The sequence below is a fragment of the Lolium perenne genome, chromosome 5 (assembly GCF_019359855.2).
Source record: "Lolium perenne isolate Kyuss_39 chromosome 5, Kyuss_2.0, whole genome shotgun sequence".
Lineage (NCBI taxonomy): Eukaryota > Viridiplantae > Streptophyta > Magnoliopsida > Poales > Poaceae > Lolium > Lolium perenne.
This window is the reverse complement of record NC_067248.2, coordinates 27,395,654-27,410,318: the sequence shown is the minus strand read 5'-3', so window position 1 is coordinate 27,410,318 and position 14,665 is coordinate 27,395,654. Positions and strand designations below refer to the sequence as shown.

General features: G+C 47.8%; 1 protein-coding gene across 1 annotated transcript; it reads right to left on the bottom strand.

The window, feature by feature from the left end:
* Positions 1 to 1,839, bottom strand: LOC127303137 (uncharacterized). Its single transcript, XM_051333911.1, has 2 exons — positions 1,563 to 1,839; positions 1 to 755 (listed from the first exon to the last, which is right to left on the bottom strand). The coding sequence occupies exons 1-2, from the start codon at positions 1,837 to 1,839 to the stop codon at positions 1 to 3; spliced, it is 1,032 nt and encodes a 343-aa protein (XP_051189871.1).
* Between the last annotated feature and the right edge of the window lie 12,826 nt (positions 1,840 to 14,665).

Genomic DNA, 14,665 nt, shown 5'->3' with positions numbered 1-14,665 from the left:
CTAGCCGTTGATATTCGGAGTAGTTGTTCCCAGGAAGACGCCCCACTTGGGCTCGCCGACCTGCGCGCCGACGCCAGCCGGCTGGTCCACCGCTGTCGTCCTCTCCATCCCCGCCCCGGCGACGGCGGGCACCCTCGAGCCCGGCTCCGAGTGCACCTGCACCGACGTCGACGACGGCGCCTTGACCTGAAACGGGTTGAACAGCGACGCCCACACGCTGACCTGCTCCTGCCGCGTCGCGCCGACGTACGGCGGCACAAGCGCAGGGATTCCTCCGGCCGGGACCGCCAGCGCCGGCGGCGCGCCGCCGATCCACGGCATCGACGCGATCCCGCCGCCCGCCGCAGGGAGCGGGAAGACCCCCGGGAACCGCAGGCCGCCCGTTAGCGCCGGCAGCGGCAGCCACTTCCCGGCGCCGAGCGCCTCGTCCCCGCGCTCCCACGTGGCGGCCGATCCCTCCGGAGACGCCGCCGCTGCATCGGGCACGTCCATCGGCATCTCCATCGCCGTCGCCGGCGCCGTCGCTATTGTCGCCATGTTGGCTAGAGGCCGCGCCATGGCGCCGTGCACAAAGAAGACGAGGCAGAGCGTCGCGGCAACGGTGAACGTGCGGCAGCGGCGGTCCACCATCGTCGAGGTTGCTTGGTACGGCGGTGGACTGGTGTTGGTTGCTGCTGCTGCATGGCGGAGCTTTCTTAGGCCGTATATGTAGGAGACCACGGCGAGGTTTAGGTTGGGGTTTGTAGAGTACGTATCTGCAGGAGGAAACGCATGTAGATGTGTAGTGTTTGATGGTGGGTTTGACCAGTGTCAGGTTGGGAGCGGAGCGTACGTCGTAACCTGTAGAGAGGTTGGTTGCTGGATCGGTTGGGTCATGAAATGGCCGTGCTCGAAATGCGTCATAAAAAAATATTTAATAAGTTCGTTAAGACGCTGCAACCAGGGAAAACTCTACTATTAGTCAACAATGACTATATCCCATGCTTGGAAATTTGAAGAAAATGTTTAACCGTCTTGACCAAAAGTAAGGGAATGCACTTATGTATATAGATTATACTGTTGTATACAGATGATATAGTTGCTTGAAGTTGGTTTAACCTATGGATGTCCACCCATTAAAATATGGAGAAGAAAAAAATGGATTGAAGGAAGAAGAGTAGAGATATTTGTTCTAATATTTATGTTATTTTGAATAAACACAATAAAGGCATCACCAGTGCCCCGACGCATTCCGGTCACCTAAAGTGATCGATTGCGTCCGTTTGGGTCGGGTCACCGAAAGAAAATTGGCTGAATAGGCCCACGTTTGCGTTGGGGCTAGTCTAGCGAGCCAACCCATTTCTTTTCTTTAGGCCGTCAAGGTCGTTAATGGCGATTACTGATTTCGGGCGGGCGCAATGGATTCCCCCGCGCTTGGCTGCCATTTCACGTGCGTAGAAAACGAAACACCGGTTCCCGTCTGTCGTGCCTATATAATGGCCCGCGGGGCAAACTCTAATTGTAATCCTATCTACAAAACATGGTCGACCAGACCCAACCTGGAGCCGCTTTTCCGCCAGCACCCGCTATCTGGATTATCCGGACAGAGCGGAGCTTGAAGCGCGGGTCGCGTTCGAGGCGGAGCAGGCCAACACCTACGGCTGTGAGTACGAGCTCTACGGGGCCTAACGGGAGGGCATAAGGGAGGCGGTGGAGGCAGTGGCGCACATGGTCGTCGCCTTGGAGGACGAGCGGGTGCTCCTCGAGTCGCTCCACCGTCAGCCTCCATCGGCGACCCACGCCTACATCTAGGCGGTCAATGCCAAGCTCGCCGAGGCTCCGGGAGTCATAGGAAGCCATGCACCTCCTAGGGGGCCCAGATCGCGGACATCGTATACCTTGATGATGATGTTCGAGCTGGAGCAGCAGCCCAATATACCATGTCTACCCTCCACCACCAAGCTACCGATAGAGGGTGTGTCAGTCGCCAGAAGGAGCACAATGACATAGGCATCCCAAATGGGCCTGCCAAAGATAGTACCCGAGGTTTACTGAAGGCCCAATACCCGAGGAATAAGAAGATTCGGAAGCCCAAGATATATTAAGGAAAGTTAGAGTTGTAATAGGAAGTGTTATTTGTAATCTGGCGGGATGAGTTAGAAACCTGCCCGGACTCTGTAACTTGTACAAAACGAAACCCTCGGCTCCGCCTCCTATATAAAGGGGGAGTCGAGGGACGAAGAGATCATCGAATCATTGTTACAAACCCTAATTTTCATAATCGTCGAGTACTTTTCGGCTGAAACCTTCGAGATCTACTTGCCCTCTACTTCCAACTAAACCCTAGCCTATAATCCATAGGCATTGATAAGTTGATACCTTGTCAATTGGCGCCGTCTGTGGGGACTAGAGGAGTAAGGATCTGATCTCGATGGCACGTTCAAGATCTTCGACATCGTCAACCGCAAGCAACGCAATGGATCGAGGTAAACAGATCGCTGCTGGTCCTGTCGATTTTGTTCCTCACCCACCCTCCCGTTTGGATGCATATGCGTATCTGGCGGAGCCCATGGAGATGACGTTCGGAAGGTTTCACTTTCGCGTCGAGAAGGAAGGATCGTATCGTGTCGAAATTCCGATTTCGTCGGGATCGTCGGCGGTCGATTCCGATTTTTCAAGCTATACATCGTCAACCGAGTCAGGAGAAGAAGAAACTTCATCGACACATTACGTCAGCACCAGAGCAAGAGAGAAACTCGCCAAGATCTTCAACGACATGTCGTTTGAGTCATCTGCGGACTCATATATAAGCGATGGCTCAAGTGATGTCGACAGTTACGACTTCATCGACAAATCTATCACAGTGGGCAAGGTCTTCATCAATCTCAATGATGGTGTCACCAAACCCAACATAGATCTGAGTACAAAGCATCATCAAATTTATGCAATTGAGGATCAAGAGGAAACATCTGAGGCTTTCGACGATCTGGGAAATCCATACGTCGATCCCTCCAATCTGCGACAAGGCCTGGGCAACAAATACGTCGGACCAGAGCCACGAGACAGAGTTCAACTTTCACAAACAGCGTGGGACAGAGCCGTGAGAGCTATGAACGGTACAGAACCAATGGCTACCACGGCCACACCAGAGGAATTACAAGCATATCAATATAGACTCGCACGAGCTGCCAGAGAATTGGAAAAACAGACAGCCGAGTTAAACAGAAGAAAGGAGGCAGCTTCTGCATCCAGCAGGAGAAGGGCAGATCTAAGTCGACAATCTAGAACTTCGGGTGATAGCCACCGAGAGGCTCGGAACAGAGGAAGATCAAGGTTACAACACATACCCGAAGCTGAAAGAGAGCACTTGGTTCAAAACCTCGACATGTCCTTTATGTCGATAGATACAAGAGGGAACATTATCCCTAAGACACCAGAAGCTGGGTATATGGCGACACAAGCCTTTATCCTTGCATCTAAACCACCTCCAGGTGATCCAAGGGAAACACTATACAATATGGCGATAGCAGGGGTTGGAGCTATGGGGACAGCGTTTGTATCAACGCCTCCCGAAGGAGCGGCAAGGCAAAATAGTCCACGACCTGCAGCAGCAACGGCGGCAGCCCCTGAAGGGCCAAGCGGAGCAAGAGACACGACAGCACAAGCAAGGGTCGATAGAGCGCGGCAAAGCAGAAGGGATCATCGGCAATCTCCAGAGCTTAACGACGAAGATATGTGCGGCTTGCCATGCTTCACGAGGAGAGTTCGAAAAACTCGAGTCCCTTCAGGATTCAAGTTACCCGACAACTTCAAGAAGTTCGACGGCCTTTAAGATCCAGAAGATTGGCTAGTTGATTATCTCGAGACAGTGAAGCTCACAGGAGGAACCAAGGCAACAGCTATGCAAAGCATCCAAGTGCATTTGAGTGGAGCCGCACGATCTTGGATAAAGAAACTCACTCCAGGATCTATCGACAGCTGGGAAAGTTTCGAGGACGTGTTCGTCAAAAACTTCAGATCCACGTGCAAAAAACCTGCGTCGTTAGAGGAGTTAAGAGCATGTCGACAAAAGCCAGATGAGCCAATGAGAAAGTACATCCAAAGGTGGAATATCATCAAAAACTCGGCAGAAAATATATCTGACGAGAGAGCAATAGATGCATTTGTCGCAGGAATCAGGCGTGGAGATTTTGTCGAGGACTTGGGAAGGACCAATCCAAAGACAGTATCCGCGTTAATGGAGATAGCAAACAGATGGGCAGATGGAGAAGACGCTGTCCACAACAAACGGCACAGGTCGCCAGAGGAGGACCGTAGCCGAAACTATCAACCGAGGCGACGATTTCCTCGGCAGTACCAGAACTATGACGCTCCAGGACAAATTTCGGCAGGTTTTCGGGCAAATACAGGAGGAAACAACAGAGATGATTATCAGAGAAGCAGTGAGAAGCGAGGCGATAACAGGGACGATTCTCGCAACAACAGACAAAATAGCGGGCCCAGGTTCCCGAGGCCTTTCGTGTCCCCCGAAGAAATGATGAACGGACCATGCCAGATGCATTTTTTCCTCGACAGCAACGGAAAAAGACAGTCAGGACACCTACAGAAAGATTGTCGCAATTTCCAGGAAATGTTAAGGTATGCAGAGCACGCTAACGCTCGAGCAGCACAGAGAAATCCTCGGGAACCCAGGAGCGAGATTCACCTGCCACCACCTCCCGCGATTACAGACGACATTCGACACCAACTCAGAATAGCGGCAGCACCCCCACCACCACCTTATGTTGATCCCAACTCTCACGGAGCAGTGTCGATGATCCAGAAGGCAAGGCCGTCAAATAGAGCTCAGAAAGTAATCTCACGACAAGTGTTTATGGCAGAAAAAATGCCTCCACCAACTGTCGAGTATCTTAATTGGTCAGGGCAAGATATTGGCTTCACCATAGCAGATCATCCGCAACAAGTTCCTCGACCAGGGCAGTCAGCACTTATTCTGCCAGCAGTTATTGCGGGATTTGACGTCTCTCGAGTGTTCATAGACGGCGGCAGCAGCTTAAACCTCATGTACGCAGACACATTGAGGAAGATGAACATATCCTTAGCGAACCTGAAGCCAACAGACACAAGGTTCCATGGGATCACACCAGAGAAGCCAAATTATCCATTGGGAAAAATTAATCTCGACGTTCAGTTTGGAACCCGAGAGAATTATAGAATCGAGAGGCTGGAATTTGAAGTCGTGGATTTTCCGTCGCAGTACCACGCTTTGTTGGGATGACCAGCATATGCTAGATTTATGGCAGTACCACACTATACATACCTGTTATGGAGATTGCCTGGACCAAGGGGACCAATCACAGTCAAAGGAAGCTTCGCTTTGGCCGATAAATGCGACAAGGACTTTCATCGGCTATCAGAAACTTTCGGGATGCAAGCTGAGTATTTGGCGTCAAAAAGTATGACTGACTACGACGTGCTACCAGATGTTGGAAAGCCAAATAAAGAATCAACTTTCAATACCGAGAAAAATTCTAAGGAGGTGCAGATTCACCCGACAGACCCGAAAAAGACGACATCCATTGCAACAAATATGGATATCGCATAGGAAAGCGCGCTCGTCAAGTTCCTCCGTGAGCACTGGAAAATCTTCACATGGTGTCCAGCTGACATGCCAGGAGTACCCAGGGAACTTACCGAGCACCACCTCAACTTAGATCCTCTCGCGAGACCAATCAAACAACCCTTGCGGCGTTTTTCGGAACCAAACCGCAAATCTATGTTATCAGAAATAAATCGGCTCAAGGATGCTGGTTTTATCAAAGAGATATCTACAGAAGCCACATGGGTAGCTAACCCAGTGATGGTGCCGAAGAAACACACGACAGTCCTTCGCATGTGCGTCGACTTTACGTGTCTCAATAAACATTGTCCAAAGGATCACTTTCCCCTCCCGAGGATCGATCAAATTATCGATTCCACGGCTGGATGCGAACGTCTTTCCTTCCTGGACGCATATTCTGGTTATAATCAGATCAGATTAAAAGAAGAAGATGAATTAAAAACCACGTTTATTACACCATACGGCGTGTTTTGCTACAGAACAATGCCTTTTGGTCTAAAAAATGCGGGAGCAACATATCAGAGGATGATGCAGAAATGTTTGGCGATACAGATTGGGAAAAACGTGCAAGTATACATCGATGATGTCGTCATAACGTCAAAAAAGGGGGCAACGCTGATCGAGGATCTCAAGGAAACTTTTGACAACCTCGACAAATTCTGCCTCAAGCTGAACCCGACGAAGTGTTCTTTCGGCGTCCCAGCAGGAGAACTTCTGGGGTTTCTAGTTTCAGCAAGAGGAATTGAAGCAAATCCCGACAAAATACAAGCTATAGTAACAATGAGGAAGCCAACAAAGTTGAAAGAGATACATCAGCTAACTGGGCGAGTCGCAGCTTTAAGCAGATTCGTCGCCAGGCTGGGAGAAAAAGCGTTACATTTTACGCTTTGATAAAGCAAGGAGATAAATTCCAATGGAACGAAGAGGCAGACAGAGCTTTCGAGGATTTGAAGCGCACAATTTCGACACCACCAATTTTGGTGGCGCCAAAGGAAAAGGAACCTCTCCTGCTGTATATTGCAGCCACACCCCAAGTGATTAGTACGGTGCTAGTTGTCGAAAGAGAAGAAGAAGGGAAAATCCATGGAGTGCAGAGGCCAGTATACTTCGTGAGCGAAGTTTTGTCGCCCTCAAAACAAAGGTACCCTCAGTACCAAAAGCTAGCATATGGAGTGTTCACAACAGCACGAAAATTGCGCCACTATTTTTCGGCACACCCGATCATAGTGGTCAATGAAGCTCCCTTGTCAAATATACTAAACAATCCAGAAGCTACGGGTCGTGTCTCCCTTTGGGAAATAGAACTTTCTCCTCGGGACATCACGTATGAAAAAAGAAAAGCAATCAAGTCGCAAGTTCTGCCAGACTTCATTGCAGAGTGGATGGAGCTGCAAAACACAGGACCCCCAGACTTGTCGAGAACATGGACCATGAACTTTGATGGGTCCAAAAGACTTGAAGGAGCTGGCGCAGGAGTAGTACTCATATCACCTGAAGGCGACAATTTAAAATATGTCCTTCGGATGACGTTCCCTAACGCATCCAATAACGAAGCAGAATATGAAGCTCTCATACACGGGATGAAGATGGCGAAAGCTTGCGGTGCAACTCGACTAAAAATCTTTGGCGACTCACAATTAGTGGCTCAGCAAGTTATGAACCAATGTGACGCAGTCAATGACAGCATGATGGCATACAAGGAGGTGTACAACGAGCTCGAGAAGTTGTTTGATGGATGCGAAGTAAATCATATTAGCAGATTGAGCAACGACGAAGCCGACGTTCTTGCAAACATCGGGTCGCAATGCCTTGAAGTTCCGCCAGGCGTATTTTGGGAAGAGATAACAGAGAGATCTACTAAATCGACAAAATCAAAAAAGAAGGAGAAGAAACCCTCGGGGGCTACTAAGGAGGAGCAAGAAGAAGAAGAAGATCAGGACCTGATCATGATGATACAGATACCATGGATGCAGACGTATATATCATACATCCTCAGGAAAGAAATACCCGATGATCCAGTTGAGGCAAGGCGAGTAATTCGACGCTCCAAAGCTTTCACGGTGATCAAAGGAGAATTGTACAAACGAAGTATTTCAGGCGTCCTGCAAAGGTGCGTCACACCCGAAGAAGGAAGAATAGTTCTGAAGGATGTTCACGAAGGAATATGTGGCCACCACGCAAGTAGTCGAGCTATTGTAGCCAAGGTTTTTCGGGCAGGATTCTACTGGTTGACAGCAATCGAGGACGCCAAGGAAATAGTAAGAACGTGCGATGCGTGTCAAAGGTTTGCCGCAAAACCTCACTCTCCAGCAGCAGAACTAACACCAATACCATTGTCGTAGCCCTTTGCCCAATGGGGACTTGATATGGTGGGCAAGTTACACAAATCCTGGCCAGGAGGAAAGGAGTATATGCTAGTAGCTGTCGACAAATTTACAAAGTGGATAGAAGCGAAGCCGATAAATTCACCCGACGGAGCGTCCGCAGTAAAATTCATAAAAGGCCTCGTCTTCAGATTTGGAGTGCCCCACAGCATCGTCACACACAATGGCAGTAACTTCACATCCCACGAATTCAAAGATTATTGCAAAGAAGTGGGTATCAAATTGCACTTTGCGTCAGTTGCACATCCTCAAACCAATGGGCAAGTCGAGAAAGCCAATGGCATCATTTGCAATGGCATCAAGAAACGCCTGCTAGGACCACTAGAAAAAGCTCGACATACCTGGCCAGAAGAACTACCAAGTGTGTTGTGGAGCATCCGAACAACACCAAATACGGCGACACAGGAGACCCCGTTTTTCCTGGTCCATGGAGCAGAGGCAGTACTTCCAATAGAAATAGAGCACGACTCCCCCAGAGTTACAGAGTATAATGAAGAAATTTCTAAGATAGCGTTGGAAGACGACGTCGATGCACTCGACGAAGCTCGAGATGAAGTACTATCAAGGGTAACCAAATACCAACAGGACTTGAAGAATTACCACAGTCGACGTTTGCGGCCAAGATCTTTTCAGGTGGGAGACCTAGTTCTTCGGCTCACGCAAAAAAGTCATGAAAAACTCGAGTCACCATGGCTTGGCCCTTACATTGTCACGGAAGTAATCGGAGGAGGAGCATATAGGATAAAGGACAAGAAGACAGGGGTGGAGGAGCAAAACCCCTGGAACGTGGCGCAACTCAGGCGGTTCTACGCCTAGAGCTGAAAAATAGTCCTTGTAAAACCTCAATGTACTGAAACGCCCGCGAGTTTTCAGACGCACTCTTTTCCTTTTTCGGGGCACCGTGTGGGGCCGGGAAAGGTTTTTAATGAGGCGGGCTCGCGGTGCTGCAATATAATAAAGATAGTATCAGTATGCTTTTTCTTCATCGACACGCTCAAAGTTTCGGACACGATGAATTCCAATATAGTTCTTCGAAAAAAGAAAAGCCTCGCCTTGGTATTAAAATACCTCGCGAGTAAATAAAGAGAGGAAATAGTACTTAACAAAAAAGTTCGGGGGCCGATTCTCGCTAACACTGCATATTGAATAAATGCCTTGGTTCAAAACCTCGCAATACACAAATACAAAAAATAGCCACCACAACACTCGGGGGCTAGACAAATATAGAAATATGATGATTGTTTCACAATACAAATCACAATTGTGGGTTACAAAGAAGAAGTTATCTACCCGAGGAAAATAATCAGTCATGATTCAATATATCATCAAGGGTAATTCTATTTTCTTCAGGAGCAGCGCCAAGAAAATCAGCATAATGACCATCTGCAAAAAAGTCGGCATCCATCCGAAGAAGGTCTTCAATCATTTCTTCGGCTATAGGCGAAACCTTCGTGTTAATTCGGTCGACACCAATTCTTCGGCGCCTTACCTTCTCATGAACTTTCGCAACAACTTGGGTCAGGTCAAGCTTCGAGTGGCAAATCTGAAGCATGATAAGGGCAAATCTGGCGCCAGCTACAAGTTGAGCTCTGACAAAATCATGGATCCTGTGGGCATCCTTGAATTTCTCCATTAACTCGGGAAGAGTTTTTGGTTGAACGTTCCGAGGAAACATGGAATTGTAAACCATAGACAGGGTCTTGGTACAGAAGTTAAGGAAGTCGCGAGTTTGAGAGGCGCGATCCTGAAATCTGACAATCTGGCGGGTCCTCTCTGGGGTAGCCCAAAACAGAGAACCATGGTCAAGGGAAAGGTTAACAAGGAAGTTCGTCCTAGTATTTACCCTCTCTTCTTCGGCAACAGCATCAGCAAAGGAACCTATTAAAGCAACGAAGCAGAAAACTTCAAGAAACATAGCATGAAGACGGAAGATATCGGAGGATGAAACAAGCATACCCGACATATCCGCACTGGCTTCACTCATTAACTCGAGCATGAAATTTTCTCGAGCAGTCGCCTTTTCAGCCTCGGAAGCAGCGATTTCCTTAGCAGCCATGGCCTCGCAAGCTTGCTGAAGTGCAATTTTTTCGGCTTCGGATGATTTACGAGATTTCTCCATCATCACAAGTGTTTGCTTCTTTGCATACTGAAGTTGCTGCCGAAGTTCATCCAATTCTCGCGGCAAGGAATCTTCGACAGGTGTAACATCAGCAAGAGTTCTTCTTGAGCGAGAGGAAGAAGGCGAAACATTGGAAGGAGCGGAGGATGGAGTATAGTTATCAAATACCAACTGAAATTTAATGAAACAAGACAACATCAATCAACAAGGAAAGACAGAGTTTTCATTAATCTTTCGGAATAATTACAAAGGCCTTACAGTGTAGCTAATAAAGTACGTGTCGCCAAATAACTACTTTGGCGACAAGAGCAAAAGAAACAGAGAAAGAAAAACAAAGATGCATGCAACTAGACCTCCGGCCTTGATGAGCTAGGAGTCGAAGCTGGTTTGATCCCGAGATAGGCCAAGATTTTCTTCGTGTTGGGCTTGGCTGCCTTAATCAGCGACCTCCATCTTGATTGCTCTATCTGATTGGTGTCGCCAACTTTCATCCAATCAACAGATTGTTGGCTGTCAGCGACCAAGGCAACAGTACTCTCGACAGCAATCTTCATGTTTTCCTGGCGCATCTTCAGTCCAAGGTCATCTGATGAATTAAAGATCTTGGCAAGGGTAAGGAAAGTCGGGGGCTCCTCTTTCTTCGGGAAGAAGTAGGGGAACAGCGCCGACAGTCCCGCACTAGCATTCGCCACGCCTTCACGAATTTCGGCTCCATGAAGCTCAAGATAAGAAAGTGCGTCAAGAAGAGGATCATTGTCGGGATTCTCCAGGTCAAACTCTTGGTTTGTTTGGTCTGCCACATGAAACAAAACGCTGGTCAAAAACAAGACACAATGGGTAGCACAAAAATAGAAGAAATCAATAATATTACTTTGAGTGCGTCGACTTTGTGATTTCAGACATTTGAGGACCCCCTGCTCACGATCAGCCTGTGCAGCTTTGTGCTCATTTAAAGCAGTTTCAGCATCCTCAAGTCTTTTCTGCAGATCCTCGACACGAGCAACCTTCGCTTTGGCTTCATCAGCCTCTGCTTTGGCATCACTAGCAACAAGTTCGGCTTTCTTACGCGCCGCTTCACTTTGCTTCAGTTGTTGAGCAAGTGTGTCGGCACGTTTGTTGGCCTCTGCAAGTTTCTCTGTCGAAGTATAAAAGAAAAACGAAAGGTCAAAAAGGTTGCGACAAAGGACAGGAGCAAGAAGTCAAAAACAAAGACAGCAAAAAAGTTATTACCCTCAGTTCTGTTGGCATGTTCACGGTACCCAACGAATTGGGATCCGATGCGAATAAGCTCTTTGACCATGGGCTGTCAAAGAAGAAAAAAAAGAGAGAGAGAAATATCGGTATGAAAAACGGGTGAAGACATGAAAAAACAAAATAGAGGAAATATAGATATCGACAAACTTACATCGTCCAAGAACAAAGTAGAAGAGCCGCCTAATTGAGGGGCAGGCTCCACAATCGTTTCAATCCTTGCCCTTTTTGGTGAAGGCGCAAGGGGGCTTGATGGCGGAGTAGTGGTGACGACGTTCCGTTGAGGAGGCGAAGATTCTTCTCCTTCAACTAGTGTGTCCGAAGCAAGCAAAGTATGTGACGTACTCGTACGGGGAGCCGCGTCGACAGCTCGTACTTCTCCCTCGTCATCACTACAATTAAAAGAAGACAGCATAAAAAGCAGGACAAGACAAAACATTTCGGGTACAGAGATAAGGAGAAATAAAATAGACTTACGAGCTGACGAAGGATTCAAGATAAGGATCGTAAGTTGCCTTCTGGTGTGAAGGATCAACTTCTTCGGCTTTGGAAGTGCCGGAGTCTTCGACATTATTCCTTTTCCTTTTGCCTTTCGGGGAGACAGCGGGGGGAGGAGATTGTGCCGATGAAGTATCTTCGGAATTACCCGCAGATTTTCGTGAATCCACGGGTTCGTTCACAAAAGATGGAGCTTCCTGATTGTCATCCGTGACAATGGCCCTTTCGTCGACTTCTCCATCCTCAGGAAGAGGAGGAAGAGAAGCCATAGTAGGATGGTTCTGCAGGAAAATAGCGACAAAAGAAAAATTAGAGAAATATCAATACAATGAGATACAGGGAAAGTTCGGAATAAGACAAAAATTCGAGAAGACAAAATACCTCGGGGAGAGGATTGGCGGATCTGTATGGTGTCACGCGGCAAGAGGAGGGAATAGGATCCTTCTTGTGCAGCGAGGACATTCTTCGAATCAGCTTCTCCAAGTCCTTTACAGAAATATCATTGGAGAGCCTATTGGCGTCATTTGCACCAGCATACGTCCAAAGAGGATTTTTGCGGGCCTGAAGAGGCTGCACTCTAATCTTAAGGAAGTAGGCGGTGATTTGAACACCAGACAGTTCTTTGCCTCGAGTATTTTGAAGCTGATGAATACGAGACATAAGTGCTTCTGTCGATGTTTTCTCTTCTTCGGAAGCTTCAGCATCCCAGGAGCGGCGGCGCTGAATTTTAGCACTTCCGTCGAAAGGGGCTATGTTGTGCTCAACAGAATTGGCACTTTCTTCGTGTATGTAGAGCCACCTTTTGCGCCACCCTTGGACAGAATCAGGAAATTTGACGTCGAAGTAATCAACGTCAGATCGAACACAGATAACAACGCCGCCTATGTTATAGGAGGCGTTGTGGGAGCCATTGCGGCGGAGGCAGAAAATGCGTTTCCACAGAGCCCAATTAGGAGGGACTCCAAGGAAGCACTCGCAAAGAGTGATAAAAATAGAGACATGGAGGATGGAATTGGGGGTCAACTGGTGCAGCTGAATCCCATAAACAAAAAGAAGGCCGCGGAGGAAATCGTGAATTGGGGCAGAAAGGCCGCGGATAAGGTTGATGTCTTGGTTGGAGATTTTAGATCTCTCCCACTCAAGATCTTCAGCGGCCATCTTGGACTCTGGAGTGCTGTGGCGAGTAAGTCGCGTGCGCGGTGGCATCAACGGCACTGGAAAAGCAACGTTCGTGCGTGCGGAAGATCAAAGAGAGTTGGGCGTAGGGGAAGTTTTTGCAAAGAGGAACAGATGTGCGGCGCAAGCGAAGGAGTGAACGGAGGTTGAAGAAAGGTTTATATAGGAATCGGGCAAAGCAATTCACCGTTGGATGAAAGAAATCGTGTGGCGTTACTGTACGTGCGCCAGGAAAAGCGGAGGACGTGTGTCCCCCACTTGCACGACGTGTCAACGTGGTGGACACAATGGACCCACAAGGCAGAAAAATCACGACTATTAACAGAGATGAAGTAAATTTGACTAAGGGAAGCATGTCGACAAGAAAAATAAAAGCAGATTGGCGACAGGAGAAGTCATTGAATACTTCGGGAGCCTTTGATCAAATACAAGTTTTTGCCCAAATGCTCGGGGGCTACTTTGACAAAAGTAAAATTTCGAGTATGGCAATATAGAAATTGTGAGAGCCTACAACCAAGCACAAGTCTTTGGCTGTAGCCTCGGGGGCTACTCCCATCGGGAGCGCTGGTCGCGCACCCGAGAGATGAAAAGAAGATCATATCGAGAAATAATGACAATATAGCGGCAAGGTGGACTAAAATGTTGAGCCTACAACCAAGTACAAGTCCTTGGCTGTAGCCTCGGGGGCTACTCCCATCGGGAACGCTGTTCGCGTGCCCGATGAAGTTAAAATAGAAAGATAGAAAAGCAAAAAAGTATATTTCGAGTTATAATTAACTCTACATATACTCCCATCGGGAGAACAAAGATAAGTCATATTTGACTCGGTAAAATGTGCCATTCCAACAGGAAAAGCACTCGACAATATATTCTCGTAACGCCAAAGTTGCAATCAATTTCGAATGCCGCAAAATTTGCGAAGGTAAGACCCCAGATCCGTTTCGCTGGGCGTGGCATCGCCGAAGACTGCGCTCACATTTTTAACCGTATCAACAGATACGAAGAAAAATCCTAACGGACGCGTTAGGTACTCGATAAATTTGACTGGGACTCGACAGAATGGTAAGACCTTAAGCGGCACCTGTCGAAGTTTACACCAGTATCCCGAGATCATGTCCAGGGACGTGATCTTGAAGTAGGTTTTTGCGGATTGCCACTAGAGCAGTTAACTAGTACCTGATCCGTCAGATGAACTAGCCCCAACTACCATTAACCCAGTACAAAAAAAAATTTTATTTGAATAAATATAAAAAGGTTACACTTCTCAAATAAAAATAAACAAAGGAGATTTTCCCCGACTCTACGATTCAAGCAAAATCTCGGGGCTACCGACATAGGCATCCCAAATGGGCACGCCAAAGATAGTACCCGAGGTTTCTTGAAGGCCCAATACCCGAGGAATAAGAAGATTCGAAGCCCAAGATATATTAAGGAAAGTTAGAGTTGTAATAGGAAGTGTTATTTGTAATCGGCGGGATGAGTTAGAAACACCCGGACTACGTAACTTGTACAAAACGAAACCCTCGGCTCCGCCTCCTATATAAAGGGGGAGTCGAGGGACGAAGAGATCATCGAATCATTGTTACAAACCCTAGTTTTCATAATCGTCGAGTACTTTTCGGCTGAAACCTTCGAGAT